At 52.5% G+C, this 15618-nt stretch overlaps 1 protein-coding gene across 1 annotated transcript in view; it reads right to left on the bottom strand.

Moving 5' to 3' along the window:
* The window catches only part of VWF (von Willebrand factor), a 122320-nt gene that overhangs the window by 38867 nt on the left and 67835 nt on the right, over positions 1–15618 (bottom strand). The window contains exons 23-34 of the mRNA XM_055568893.1: positions 13067–13207; positions 12818–12931; positions 11092–11248; positions 10171–10329; positions 9389–9524; positions 6141–7519; positions 4509–4625; positions 4286–4426; positions 3855–3998; positions 3423–3587; positions 1841–1884; positions 1013–1190 (exon numbers count right to left, since the gene is read on the bottom strand). Coding sequence (XP_055424868.1) covers positions 1013–1190; positions 1841–1884; positions 3423–3587; positions 3855–3998; positions 4286–4426; positions 4509–4625; positions 6141–7519; positions 9389–9524; positions 10171–10329; positions 11092–11248; positions 12818–12931; positions 13067–13207 — 2875 coding nt within the window. The remainder of the gene's footprint in view (positions 1–1012; positions 1191–1840; positions 1885–3422; positions 3588–3854; positions 3999–4285; positions 4427–4508; positions 4626–6140; positions 7520–9388; positions 9525–10170; positions 10330–11091; positions 11249–12817; positions 12932–13066; positions 13208–15618) is intronic.

The raw sequence follows: 15618 nt of genomic DNA on the forward strand, positions 1-15618 counted from the left end.
ACGAATGTATATTCTAGTTAGTATATTTGGTTTTCATAAAGATATTGGTTAGCAGTTCTGTTTTTATGGGTTTTTTTTTTTTGGCTGCGTGGCTTGTGGGATTTTGATCCCCAACCAGGGATCAAACCCACATCCCCTGCATTAGAAGCATGGCATCTTAACGACTGAACTGCCAGGGAACTTCCTTGGTAGCAAATCTGAAACTACTTTGTGTGTATTTTGTATACGGTCCACAAAGGAATGAAGGCCCAGGGTTGCTCTAAAAGTGCTCAAACTTCTATATGGTAAGGAGGACACCTAAAGAGAGACAAAGAGAGAGCCTGTGTGAGGGGTTGAATTCAAAAACAAATAAATGAAAATAACAAAACAAAGCAAACCAGAAGGATGGCAGGATGAAGCAGTGGGCAGGCAAAGAATATAGAATACACAACTGATATCAAAGGAAAACTCGGGAGAGCTGGCAAGAAAGAGCAGCTGCCTTAAACACCTGTTAGGCCAGAACACAGGGCCCTCCCACGGAAGCACCAATCATGTAAGAACTTCAGAATCCACTTCCAGCCCCACCATCCTCAGAGGCAGGCAGTCCATGCTGGGATCAGGGAGGCTTTTCAGCTCTAACTCAAGTTCAAAGTCTTATTTATTACCCAGGAGCAGGCATCTAACCAGTATTCTTGCCTGGAGAATCCCATGGACAGAGGAGCCTGGAGGGCTACGGTCCATGGGATCACAAAGAGTCAGACATGACTGAGCAACAGAGCAAGAGGCTGAGTACTGACCTCAGAAAATCAATTCCTCCCTCTGGTTATGCATTATCTGGGGATGTGCCCTCCAAAAGGCACAGGAAGGAGATGGGGAGCCCTGGAATGGGATGGAAACATGTCCCAAGGACAGGAGAGTGAGGGAACATGGGTGGTAGGGGCAGGAGATGGCCTTCTGGTCTACCTCTTGGCACAGACAAGCAAAAGGCACCAGACCCTGAACACTGCCCAGGCTGAGGAAGCAAAGGACTCACAGGGGCAGGCCCAGCGGCAGCCACAGGCTTCCTCCATCCTGAGCGGGGTCTGGCCGTCGGGGCATGATGGCTGTGGTCCCTGATCGCAGTTGACCCGGTGGCTCTTTAGCAAGGTCTGGCCATCTGGCAGGCAAGTCACCGTGTGGCACTGATCCAGCAAGGTCCAGACATCCCCAGGCTGCAGAGAAAGAACCACGTTTGGGCAGGGACTGGAGTGAGGCACTTCAACATCCACTAGGCAACTAACCCTCCCACCCTCAGGAGATATAAAAACTACAACTTGGGCCTGAATGGCAAGGAGACAGGAGACAGAACGTAAGATTTACAGGTGGATCCACTCCCATCCCCAACCAAAATTTTTTAATTTTTTATTTACTTATTTAGGCTTTTATTATTATTTATTTCATGCTAGGTCTTGGCTGCTGTGTGGGCTTTCTCTAGTTGTGGCGAGTGGGGGCCACTGTCTAGTTGCCGTGCGTGGGTCTCATTGCGGTGACGTCTCCTGTGGTGGAGCACAGGCTCTAGGGTGTGCGGGCTTCAGTAGCTGCGGCTCCCGGGCTCTAGAGCACAGGCTCAATAGTTACGGCCCACGGGCTTGGTTGCTCCGCGGCATATAGGATCTGCCCAGATCAGGGATTGAACCTGTGTCTCCTGCCTTGGCAGACAGATTTTTTACCACTGAGCCCCCAAGGAAGCCTCCAATTAAAAAAAAAAAAAAAAAAAAAAGCTATTGGACCCAGACCAAAGGAGGAAATGTTAACCAGGGGGTCGAGGACTCCAAATATACATTCCTGATCTTTCCTTCAAAGCCAACAGAAAGGAACTTACCCTCCTCTCATTCCCGTCCTCATCCACGCAAACACTGAGGAACCCTGAAACAGACACAAGTCAGACCTCTGTCCCCACCCACCACCCAGAAATTGTGAGCCATCCGCTCAGCTACCTGGCTGGTCCTTGAAGCTGGAATGACTGAAAAGAATGTGAGTGAAATGAGCAGTGAGGGTTCGGGTATGGGAGATTAGAAAGCAGTCATCCTGTGGTTCTTCAGGCAAACATTGTGGGGTGCTTTATTTTTTTTTGGCTTTGCCTTATGGCTTGCAGGATCTTAGTTCCCTGACCAGGGAAGCGAGTCCATGCTCCCAGCAGTGGGAGCGTACAGTCCTAACCACTGGATCGCCAGAGAATTCCATAAGCTTCGTGGTTGTTAGTCATTATAGTGATACAACAGTAATAACATGGCAACAACTACAATCGACATCTTCTTGTCCTCTTTTCTATGTATTGATATTAATATATCAGTGCCTAGTAAGAAGAGGGAAATGAGACAAGATCCTGAAACCTTGAAAGAGATCTTCAAAATTCCTACCAAGAGAGCTATCATCTAGCAAGACAGGGCAATAACTCCTAGTAGGTTTGGACTCACATCTAATTATATTAGGAAAATACAAAAAAAAACAAGTTTAAAAAATATCATGCGTGCGGAAAAAAAGGAGATCAACCCAGTCAATCCTAAAGGAAATCAACCTGAATATTCATTGGAAGGACTGATGTTGAAGCTGAAGCTCCAATACTTTGACCACCTGATGCAAAGAGCTGACTCATTGGAAAAGACCTTGATGCTGGGAAAGATTGAAGTAGGAGGAAAAGGAGACGACAGAGGGTGAGACAATTGGATGGCATCACGATTCAATGGACATGAACTTGAGCAAACTCCGGGAGATAGTGAAGGACAGGGAAGTCTGACGTGCTGCAGTTCACGGGGTTGCAGAGAGTCAGACACGACTTGGTGACTGAACAGCAATGGTAAAAACAAAAAGCTTCTAACCCTAAATCAATTTAAACTATGGTACTTTGATGTTAAATTCTATGTTACTGTATTTCTTTTTTTAATCTTTTTATTTTCTTTTTTATTGAAGTATAGTTGATAGACAATACTGTGTCAGTTTCAAGTATACCACAAAGGGATTGCTATATTTTTTTAGATTACATTCCATCATAGATTATTTCAAGATCTTGAATGTACATCTCCATGCTATACGGTAAATCTGTGTTGCTTTTCTGAAGTCTTTTACACCCATGCTGAGCATGAGTGCAGGGCCTGGAGAAGAGGTCCATGACCTGTGGATGTTAGGGTTCCCTGCCTCTGCCTTCCGTTTCTTTGTCCAGAAGCCCCATCCATAGTGAGCAAGGACAGTAAGGAGGGAAGGAAGTATATACACAGAGAACTTTCTGGCAGCCCCTTGGAGGTTTGTCTTACAATCTCCCACAAGCAGAAATTTATAGATCATGGCCTATAAAGCAGTCTTAATTCAAGGCCAAATCTCACGTATGGGAACCTTGTAGTGTCGAGATGGGTTTCACTGCTTTTGCTTCTATTTTGAGGGGATAAGAGAGACATCACAAGACTCACCAGAGCACAGCCTCTGGAAGAAGGAGTTGCCAAGGGCAACCATGCTGGGGAGGTCTTCGATCCGCTGGAGCTCTGCCACGTTGGAGCTGGCCCCCGGACCCGCCAAGACCCTCAGCTGGGCTGCATCATACTGGTCCCCAATCCCGATGGGGAACACGGCCACTCCTGCGGTTACAGAGGAACGAGAAAGGGTCTGTGCCCACCTCTGGTCGAGTGGGTTCAGAGTAGTCTGGCCTGAAGCTTCACCCAGCCACTTGTAGAGCCTCAATATTTTTAAGCAATTATCCTCCAATTAGAAATAAATTTTTTAAAAACTACAAAAAAAAAAAAAATGAGCTGTTCTCCAGGGAGATACGAAGATGCTACATCATTCCCCTCACCCAGCACTCCACGCCCACCCCCGGCTCACAGGGCTGAACCCTGGACACTCACGGTTGGATCTGGCAGCAGCAGCGGCCGCCTCCACTGAGTCCATGGAGGAGCCTGTGACCAGGATCACCACCACCTTGGAGGCACCGGGCCTGGCCCCGTGGACTTGGGACGTGATGTAGCGCACCACGAAGGACAGCGCCTCCCCTGGGAACAGACAGTGGGCCCCACAATCAGTCCTGACTCAGGGATGGGGGTCCTGAGGCCAGCTGAGCACCCCGTCTCCCGATGGAGCCTCGGATCACTGAGACGGAATGACTCAGAGACTCGGAGAGGCTCACATATGGGTGAGAGGAGGAAGAATGTCTCAGCCCTCAGTTTACAGAAAAGGAAACTAAGGCCAAGGAACAACGGCCAGCCGGGGTCACTCGGTCACTTGTGCCAGGAGCGGGGGCTGCACGTGGCCCCTGCCCCCCAGCCCGCACCCACTTTACCGACTTGGCTGGGGCCTCCCTCGCGCTGCATGGGGTCCACAAGGCTCAGCAGGTGGGCCTTGTCCATGTGCACGTTCCAGGACACGTCGATGTTGGTGACGCTTCCGTACTGCAGGACCGACACCTGAGTGAGCTGAGGGCCTGGCGGGAGATGGGGTACAGGAGTCACGCTCTGGATCAGCGGGGAGCCCCCAAAACACCCTGCTTCGGGCGCCTCACTCACCTAGGTTGGCTTTTGAGATGAAAGCCTTGGCGAAACTCTTCATTTCATCAAAGTAAGAGGCTGGAGAGTTGGAGGAGCCATCCAGGAGAAGAACTACATCCAGGGGCTGGCTGCAGTCTGCAGAGACAGGAGGGAGTGGCCAAGGGCAGTGGGGGACAGGCCCCAAGCTCCTGAAGCAGACACTCACTGGACTGTGTGTGCAGGGCGCTGGACTGGGAGGCGCCACATAAGGGAAGCATGTCCCCCAGTCCTGCATGGGTGTGGCAGCTGGTGCCAGGCAGCAGGCAAGGGGGCTGCGAGACCCCAGGTGTGGAGATGTTGGGGGATGCCAACACCGCCCAAAGGCAGTTTAAACACCACAGGCGGCAGCAAGAGGCAGAGGCATCCTGTCCCTCCGTTTCGGGGGCTGCAGCTCTTCTGGAATTGAACAATAGACTGGAGCAGAAAACAGGCGGATGGCAAAGGAAGAAGAGCAAAGCACCCCTGGAAGGTGGACTTGTGTGTCCGTGGGTCTCAGGTGGCATGTGAGGAGCTAGAAGGTGATTCTATTGCAAAGGCCTAAAGCTCATGTTGATGGTTGGGACCAGGGTCATGATCACCGTGAGGAAACAAACTCTGCCCTAAATGCCATTCTGAGATTGGATGAAGCCATTACTGAGAGATCACAAGAGTTTAGATAAACCGGTAGCCCAGATAAAAACCAAGAAACAAAGGCATAGACAATGAAAGAAGGCTAGTGGTTCTGGAATGAGTCCAAACACTCCAAATAAAGATACTCTAGAACTAGGGATTGGGCTTCCCCAGGGACTCCGTGGTAAAGAGCCCACCTACCAAAGCAGGAGACACGGGTTCCATCTCTCGTCCGGGAAGATCCCACATGCATGGAGCAACTAAGCCCGTGCATCGCAACTGTTCAGCCTGCACTCTAGAGCTGGGGAACCACAACTACTGAAGCCCAAGCGCCCTAGAGCCCATGATCCACAACAAGAGAAACTGCCACAATGAGAAGCCCTTGCACTACAACACAGAGTAGCCCCCAGTCACCACAACTAGAGAAAAGCCTGAGTGCAGCAACAAAGACCCAGCACAGCCAGAAATAAATAAGTAAATAAAGAAGAACTAGAAACTGATCAGTCGTTAGTATCAGTTAAGAAGGTAGTAATAATAGCAGGGGAGATAAACCATTTTTGAGTGCTTGCTATGTGCTAGGTACCATTCTAAGCATTTTACAAGTAAGCACTATTATTATCCACATCTTACAGATGTATGCATGCTGGGTCACTCAGTTCTGTCTGACTCTTTGCAACCCTATGACTGTAGCCTGCCAGGCATCTCTGCTCAAGGGATTCTCCAGGCAAGAATACTGGAGTGGGTGGCCATGCCCCTTCTCTAGGGATCTCCCCAACCCAGTGATGGAATCTGGTTTCTGCAGAATCTTTACTGTTTGAGCCACCGCAGAAGCCCATAGGAAAAGATCCTTCCCCCTCAAAAGACCACAGATGCCTCTCCCTGAAGGCAAGACGTGACAGAAAACACAGAGCAGAGAGACAGATTGGAGCCTGAGAACGGCATCTTCACCAAGGCAGCCCCTAGCCCCCCAAGTCCTCGCTCCAACGCCAAGCCCCCACATACCTGGGGCAGGGGCGAGGGTGGGGAGATGCGGGCCGTCTTCGGAGCAGCACCGCTGCAGCACCAGATCTGGAGCTTCTCGGGGGAGCCTCTCGAAGTCCTGGATGAAGATGGGGGTCTGGGGCCAGCTGACCCTCTCCAGCTCCTGCACATCCACGCGGGGGCCCACGCCGATGGGCACCAGCTGGATGTCTCCAGGCATCCGCTGGATCTTGTCCGAGGCCGGGCTTCCTGTCACCATGTAGACCAGGTTGGGCGCCTGCTCCCGGTCCCCCTGGCTGGCAGAGAAGCTATGCTCCGACAGGTACTGCAGGGCCAGCCCCGTGTTTGTCTGGTTGCCACCCCGGTAGCGGACTTCACGGAGTCGCTGCAGGACCACGTCCTTGGACTGTGGCTCCCTGAAGGAGTGCTCCACAGTCACCACATATGAGTACTGCAACACTGTGACGTGGATGCCATCCCGGCCCACGTCCATGCGTCGGATCACCTCCTCCACAAACTCTGCGCTCCTGTTGAAGTTGGCCTCGCCCACTTCGTCCGAGCCTTCCAGGAGGAATGCCACATCCAGGACCACAGAGCTCCTCTTGGGTCCCGGCGGCGAAGGACCCAGGAGCTGCGGTGCCACAGTGACCTGTGCGGTGAGGGGACGTTGCGTCAGGGTCGGGGCAGACACCTCGAGGGCGAGGTCGCAGAGGTAGCTGACAATCTCGTCCATCCGCTGCTCCAGCTCGTGCACGCCACTTAGCACAAAGGCTTTGTTCTCAGATGCCTGCTTCTCGATGAGGCGGATCTGCTTGAGGCTGGCGTGGGGCCCGATGCCCACGGGGACCACGGAGACCTTCTTCTTCTTCAGGCCCTGGACGTAGCGGACCAAGTTCCGGGCCAGCCTGGGGGGCTCCTGGCTGGCCGTAAGCAGCAGGGCCACACGAGAGGCCTCAGGCCGGTCAATCCTGCCGAAGATCTGGAAGAGCGTGTACTTCAAGACCTCACTGGTGGAAGCCACCTCACTGCCCGCGTACTTCACCTGCCCGGCAATGCGCCGCAGCTCAGATGGCCGTTTCCGGTCTTGCAGCGCAAGGTAGGCATGGGAGCCATCATGGTACTCCACCACGGCCACACGGATGCGTTTCTGGGAAATGTGCAGACGCTCCATCATGCCTACCACGAATGCCTTCAACGTCTCGAAGTCGGCCTCGGACAGCTTGGAGGAGCCATCCAGCAGGAAGACCAGGTCCAGGAGTTTGCTGCAGAAGAAGTCGTGCAGCGGCGGCTCCGGGATGTCCTCCACGTATGGGGTTGTGGGGGTGACCGGGCCTTCAGTGGGGGGCGGACCTCCTGGCTCCCTGCAGGCTTCACAAGTGAGGCTGACACCATCACAGTGACTGCAGGAGGGGAGAGACCAAAATGGTTCAGAAAGAAGCACACACACACACACATATATATACACATGCACACATATACACGCATAAATATACACATACACATGTACACATACATACATACACACATGCACACACATATACACATACACACTTCCCTTGAGTTGTGAGTCCCTTAAAAACCAAAGCTTCTACCCAACCTAGGACCTAAAAATGAATCTTTCTTCTTTCTCGGCAGTCCACACAGCCATTCAAATTTGATTGATTTTCAACCTATGCCTCTAGCAACATAAATATTTAATTATAATCCAAGCCTTCTCCCAAATATCTCCAAAGACAAACACTGCTCTGTAATGTTGATGCTGACCAGGACTTGTAAATGCTCTGCTGAAGATAAATGTTTTTCAGTGTTTATTAAACAGAGTCTAAGCTGCGTAACTCCGTAGCATGTTTAACATGTTGGGCTTTAAGGAAGAAAGGAAAACTGGAGTAAAATCATTTTGGAGAGATGAATAAAGGTTTGAAATCCCAGCTTTATCTGGCAGAATGAAGTACTGGGGGTGGTGTTCTCGGGTCTCCAAGATGCTAGATGGGGAACAACATTAACTCATTCATTCTTTCCCACAATGGACAGACGGTTTATGCCCATCACATGCCAGGATCTGGCTATGCCCACACCCAGCCCCAAGCCCCCACACAACTTATCACCCCACCATGGCAAGTTTCCAGTCCCCTGGTCACTTCTCTCCCTTTCACCAGGGTCCTGGAAAGTGGCAGGGTCTGCCAGGCCACAGGAGAAGCTGCCTGCGGTGGAGACCCATTCAGGCTAGAACCTTGTTCTGCAGGCACTCTCAGCCATTGTGGCCACTTGCTCTCAGCATCGCAATAGAGTGGGGGGACAGCAGTGCCCTGAGCCCCGGAGTATCCCTGTGGAGTGCCTCCCAGCAGTGTCCCCAGCCTGCTCCAGAACCGCTCTCCACACGGGCTTGCAGCTGCAGCGTGTACCCAGGTCACTGCCCTCCCCATGTGCCTGCGGCTCAGAACCCCTACTCCTTGGCACAGCCAGGGGGCAGGCAAGGTCTTAGCAGAAAGTCGACTCCTACTTCCTCATACTCCACGTGATTTAGGGCCTCCATCCTTGGTTGATAAAGCATGAGTGACAGACTCTCGAGTTTTCTGTGTTTGCTAGAAAATTCACCCGGGCAGAAAGCAGTCGGGGTCTGGCCCTCGCAGCCGTGGCAATGGTCCCTTTCTTCCTCAGCGAGTTTAAGTTTTCGAGTTTAGGATCCCATAAGGAGTGGTGCTGAGCATATCAAAGTTGGAACACAAATTCTCGACTTAGGAGCAGGGCTTCAGGAAGCTCAGAGCTCAACCCCCTCCTCACCTCCCCAGGGCCAGCTGCCAGAGGCAATCAGGCAATGGGGCAGTAGGGGGCCCCTACAATCGGTAGGGGGAGTGACCCATGCCTCCCTCCAGTTATGAGAGCCTCATCCTGGCCACCTTGGCGGTGGCCCGCAGTGTATGAGCCCTGCTACAGGGTCAGGGACTCCACCTCACTTTCCCCCCCACCTGCATCCCAACGTCCAGTAAACAAGAAATCTGCTATCCATAGATGCCTGTCCCCAGACTAGATGCCACCTCCAGGGACAAGAAGAGGCCAGGCCCTTCCTTCAGCAACAAGAGATAAAAACCTAAATCTCCTAAGAGGTGTTTCCTGGGGAAGAAATCTAGTCTGTCCTCAAAGACAGAGAGGCAAACCGAACAAGAACAAGACGTCCTTCCCCAAACGGACACTTCCGAGCAGGCCCCCAGGTTTGACAGTAAGGCTGATCATTCAGACAACCAGGGGCAGGGTAGGGGGTGCTGTGTTACCAGATCTGGCAATGCTCAGGGTCCCCAGGGTTCAGGGTCACTTTCTTCCCGGAGGCTAAGCGCCGGCCCTCCACCTGGCACACAGGGCAGTCCTCGGGGTTGACGCAGGTCTGCAAAAGCTCGTCCAGGATTTTCCCTGCATGACAAGCCTCTCATTAGGAGCCAAAGTGCCCACCTTGCCTGCAAGGAAGACTCTCCTGGCACCAGAGGGCCTGTCCCAGCTCTGCCTGCCTCCCCCGAGGGCCACCAAATCACTTAGGGAGCATTCTTTCACCTACAAAATTGGGAGGGGGGTTCCTTCTCCTACCTTGCCTCCTCCAAATCCCAGGACATCACCAGGGGTCTTTTTGTTCCTCCACCAAAGAAGATACCTGATAACTCTCAACCTGTGCTACCCACTGCTGTAGCTACTAAGCACCAGTGCTGCTTACATTTGAATGTAAATTAAGTAACATCAACAAAACTGAACATTCAATTCCTTAGACACAATGAACCACATCTGAGTTGAACTCTCCCGGCATTGCAAAAAGTTCTATCAGAAAGTGCTGCTCCAGATGATAAACCCATCAATTGACCCCCAGAAGCATCACACGGGAGCTCAGCTTGGCAAAAATCTCAGCTGGCCTGGCTCTGGTGGAAGGACGTAGAAACAGGACATAGGGTGATGGGGCTGGGGACAGAAGGGCCCTTGGGCGAGGCTGAGACGAAGCAGGACGGGGCGGCACTTTCCTGAGGACCAGCCCCACCCTCCACTCCATCCCCACACGGGGCCAGGGCCTCACCAGGCGGGCAGTGTGCGTGGCAGCCCTCCACGCACTGCACGGGGCAGGCCAGGGGCTCCGGGTGCTGGCACGTGACTGGACAGGCCGGAGCACAGCTGTTGTAGCGCCACTCGCATTGGTACCCACTCTCCTTCAGGTTCCGCTCCTCACAATTCTGGGCTGTGCAGACCCCCAAACAGGCAGATGGTTATCAAGGCCCCGGGCAACCCCATGCAGCCATGGACAGATGGCGGGAGACCCAGGAGGGTGACGGCCCGGGGGAGGAGACAATGGTGCTGGGGAAATACACAGTCACCCACGTCCGATGCATCTGGGCTTTGAGAGCCCCCCAACCAGGAACCCAGTGGTTCTGAATCTGTTTTCCTTATAAAAATGTTCAGTCGCTCAACACAGGGAGGAAGAGGTGACATAAGTATCTGAGCTGCTCGATCACAACGGCTCAGTCGTGTCCGACTCTTTGCAACCCCATGGACTGTAGCCTGCCAGGCTTCTTTGTCCATGGGATTCTCCAGGCAGGAAGACTGGAGTGGGTTGTCATTCCCTTCTCCAGGGGAGCATCCCGACCCAGGGATTAAATCCGGGTATCCTGCACTGCAGGAGGATTCTTTACCGTCAGAGCCACCAAGGAAGCACTTGTGATGGTAAATGTGATCGAGTCTAATTACAGGCACACTGACCTCTTTCTTCTCTTCATCACCGCTCCCTCTTCTTCTCCCAGAATTTCTCTAGAAGAGGCTCTCCCTGTTGCTCTATTCAATCCTGACCCTCCTCACACACACCTGTGTCCTGACCCCTCCACCTCGGCTTTCACCCCCAAGTGGGTCTTTCTCCCCCACCAAGGCGTCCACCCCCAGGGTCTCACGGTCCAGCTGTGTGAGGGGAGGGGGCATGGCCAGGATCGCGAGGGACCGCGGGACTCACGGCACAGTGTGGCTGTCCTCCAGGTCACCACCTCGCCGTGCTGGGCACACTCGTGGGCGTAGGCAGCGATGGAGTCACAGAAGCAGGCGCAGTCCCCAATGGACTCGCAGGAGCAGCTGTCATAGATGCAAACATCCAGGTACGGCTCGGGGTTCACCTGCAAGGGGGGCGCGGGCGGCTGTGACCCAGGGCTGCGCTTGGGGACTCTGGCCCTCGGCCAGGCAGGAATGTGCCGTTGATCAGAGTAGGGACAGCGGCTCCAGAGCAGAAGGAGAGATGTGAGGCCATAGTCTCCAGGAGGGGGTGGGTAAAAAGGCAGAAATCCTATGTTCTCATCTGGATTCCAGAAAAGGGGGGAAAAGGCAGGCTTGCCAGCCTCTCATAGATGAGATGTGCCTGAGAATTTTTCAGAAGAACATTCCTTTCAACCCATCTGTTCCAGGCACCTGATGAGCCATCATCCATCCCTATAACCCACTCCCACCCTCATGGGAGTCTGGGTGCTTTACATAAACACAACACACACACACACACTCTTTCCTGGCCTCCACTCAGCAGAGAGACCAAGAAAACCAAAAACCCATCAGGACCACCCATACTGTCCCGCTAAGATGCTATAGGCTGACGTGCTGGACCTTGGCTAGCCCAGTGCTCCTGGACTCCGACCCCAAACCTACCCTAGGGGAAGCCCACCTGCCGTCTACATTCAAGCCCTAACCACCTCCCACTTTCCACCTGCCGCACACCTGACCCCCACACACCAGCCTTGCTCGGGGGAGTTGCGGTTGGAATGAACCGGACATTAAGCAGCTCACTGTGCCCCACAGCCTTGGTTTCTTTGACCCTCTCACTGCTTCCCCACTTCCTGCTCAAGCGCCCGGGGTCTCCACCAAACCAGGGGATCCTACCTATCCTTCTGGGTCCTGAGGGACTAAAATTCACTGGCTGGACAGGAAGAGATGAAACACAGGTGTTCAGCCACTCCCACGAGGGCGACACGACGAAGCAGCAGGCCTGGGCACCTGTCTGTGACTTCCCCTACATGTGTACATACATACACAAATACACACGTACCCACAGATACACACGTGCGCATATATACATTCAGACAGAGACAGAAACCTACACTGAACCTTTTGCGGAGAAATTCCTCATCACCACGTGAGTTAAAGACATCAAAAGAAGCCATAAAATGCAGGCTCAAAATCTGGCTTTAAGGGGATTTCCTTGGTGGTCCAGTAGTTGGGATTCTGCACTCCCAATGCAGGGCGCACCGGTTCATTCTCTGGTCAGGGAACTAAGATCCCACATGCCACGCAGAGCAGCCAAAAAAAAAATTTTTTTTTAATCTGGCTGTAAGACCAGAAGAGTTTCTGTAAGACAAGACCTGGGAGCCCAGGGCACGGGTGGGATGTCTGGGGCCAGAAACACAGCAGGGGCAGGAGAAGGGAACCCACCATTCTGAGGTTAGAGATAAGGTAACCTGTGGGGGACAAGCCCCAAGACTGAGGCCAGAAGGGCAGCTCAGCCAGGATGCACAGAGAGCCAACCATTGCACAGAAGAAAAAGGCTTTGCCAAGCATTGCTTTCCTGATAAGCCATCAATTATTCCTTCTGTTTCTTAGACTGAAGCCACAAGAGGTGAGCAACTACAGATCATTTCTAAAGCTCCTGGAAACATCCACGGTTAGAAGTGCCTGTCTCCCAGGCCCCCCACTGCCCTCACCAGCCTGTTGCACTCTCGGAAAATATCACTGGTGAGGACCCTGCAGGAGGAATCCACCATGGTCTGCTTCATGACGTTGTCGTGGCAGATGGTAGGAGCAGAGTCCAGCCGCACCTGGGGAACCAAGAGGGAGAATATAGTTGGACCCAGAACAGGCAACCCAGAAGCAAACAAGTGGCCCTCTCCCCAAGCCCCGCCCCCTGCAGGCCACACCACCCACTTCGCACAGCAGTGGGGACCCCAACCTACTTTCTGGGTGTCAGCGCACTGCGGGCTCACTTTCCAGGAATTCCCAAAGTCCACGGGGTCTTCCTCCACTTGGAGGCTGCTGCTGGTGAGGTCATTGTTCTGGACGCCATCGAAATTCCCACACAGGCCGCACACCCGCTCCTGGGGGACAAGTAGGGGGAGCGTGAACTTTGCAAACCTCGGAGCAAACTGGCTGAGTCAGGAGGAGGAGAGTTCCGGGCAGCACGGGAGGCAGACTCGCCTGAGGAAGAGGAGGAGGGAAGGGGATGGGAGGGCAGCCCAGAGGCAGACCAGGGTGGTCAGCAAAGCCCCAACCCTGCCAAGGCCCTTTCCCTGCTTCTGCACTGACCCCCATGCTGTAATTGTTCAGTCACTCAGTTGTGTCCGACTCTCTGACCCCATGGACTGGCCTCCCTGTCCTTCACCATCTCCATGAATTTGCTCAAACTCATGTCCATTGAGTCAGTGATGCCATCCAACCATCTCATCCTCTGTCTCCCCCTTCTCAGTATGAACATAAATGACCCCATGTTAAGGTTAAGGAAGCCAAGATCATTCACAGAGAGAAGCAGCACACCCAGGTCCCTCGGAGGGCCAGTTAAGCAGCCAGGGCCTCGATCCCTGCAGTATAAACCGTCAGCCGCCCCAGTAAGGGTCTGAGCAGAAGAGAAGCTGGTTCAGCATTACATCAATGAGAGTGTGAGAGGTCTGAGGAAGGAGCCCTCTAGTCCCACTTGACTGTGGACAGTTGCTTGCCTTCCCTGGACAACTGCAGCCTGTTCAGAGCAAGCTGGCCAGGATCCTCTGTGTGTTAGTCACTCAGTTGTGTCCATGTCTTTGTGACCCCGTGGGCTATAGCCCACCAGGTTCCTCTGTCCATGGAATTCTCCAGGCAAGAATACTGGAGTGGGTTGCCATTTCCTTCTCCAGTGGATCTTCCTGACCCAGGGATCTAAACCAGTTCTCCTGCATTACAGGCAGATTCTTTACCATCTGAGCCACCAGGGAAGGCCAGGATTCTGCTGTATACTAAATGCTACCAGCGCTGACATAATATCTTACTTCTCTCCATGTTCACCTATCAGGGGGTGCAGTATACAACAAATCCTGACCAACTAATGAATGAATAGATGAAAGCCATCACATAAAAACCACTGGACAAAGACTTCTCCAGCAGTCCTGTGGTTAAGACTCTGCCTTTCAATGCAGGGGGTGTAGGTTCAATCCCTGGTCAGGGAACTAAGATTTCATAAGCTGCGATGTATGGCCGAAAAAAAATTTTTTTAAGTGGACAAAATCAGCCTGGAAAAGAAAAGGTGATGCTTTTAGAACCTTTTTGAAGTCCTGCCTTGAAACAAAGAGAGGTGATTTATTCTGTTTTGCTAGGAAACATGTAAGAAAAATGTTCTCATAGGTGGGCAAAAGGACAAAGATTTTTACGTGGCCTGACAGCCCCTGTGTATGGCCCTGCCTGGTCCCTGTCCTTACTGACCACCAATCACCTCAAGCCCCTCCTCTCTAGCCACCCTGGTCTGCTTGTTCAACACAAACACCATCTACTTCAGGGACTTTGCACCTGCTGTGCCATCTGCGTAAACTCAGGACATTTACCATCTGCCTAAAGTCAGGATATTTACATGACTCCCTTTCCTCTTCCCCAAAGACTCTTCTCACACTTTCTGAGACGAGTCTCATCAGACCAACCCATCTAAAATACTTAGCGGCCCACTGGTCTAGAATCAGCCTTGTAATGCAGAGGATGTGGGTTTGATCCCTGGTCGGGGAGCTAACATCCCACATGCCGTGGAGCAACTGAACTGAACCCGAGCCCCACTAGAGAGTCCCTGCCCTGCAATGGAAGATCTCCCATGACACAACTAAGACGCAACACAGCCAAATAAATAAATAATAATAAAAAAACATAATAGGGACTTCCCTGGTGGTCCAGTGGCTAAGACTCCATGCTCCCAATGCAGGGGGTGTGGGTTTGATCCTTGGTCAGGGAACTAGATCCTACATGCTGCAACTAAAGAGTGTTCACAGGCTGCAATTAAGACTCGGAGCAGCCAAAAAATAAATAAAAATATATTTTAAAAAAATATATATATAATCTTTAAAATATAAAACACATAATATCCCCACTAGAATATGACCTCCATCAGGCTTTCCCGATGGCTCAGAGAGTAAGGAATCTGCCTGCAGTGCAGGAGACACAGGAGATGCGGGTTCGATCCCTGGGTCAGGAAGATCCCCTGGAGGCGGGCATGGCAACCCACTTTAGTATTCTTGCCTGGAGAATCCCATGGACAGAGGAGCCTGGTGGGCTGCAGTCCATGAGGTCGCAAAGAGTCAAACACAACTGAGCGATGAAGCAAGCAGGCAGGGTTGTGGTAGGCAAAACGACAGCCGGCCCCAGAGATGTCCACGTCCTAATCCCCAGAACCAGGAATATGTCACTGTACACGGCTAAGGGAACTTTGCAGGTGTGTTAGGTCAAGGATCTTGAGACAGGAAGACTGTCCTGGGTCACCTGGGTGAGCTCAGAGCGATCA

This window comes from Bubalus kerabau, chromosome 1, assembly GCF_029407905.1.
Source record: "Bubalus kerabau isolate K-KA32 ecotype Philippines breed swamp buffalo chromosome 1, PCC_UOA_SB_1v2, whole genome shotgun sequence".
In the NCBI taxonomy this organism is placed as follows: domain Eukaryota; kingdom Metazoa; phylum Chordata; class Mammalia; order Artiodactyla; family Bovidae; genus Bubalus; species Bubalus kerabau.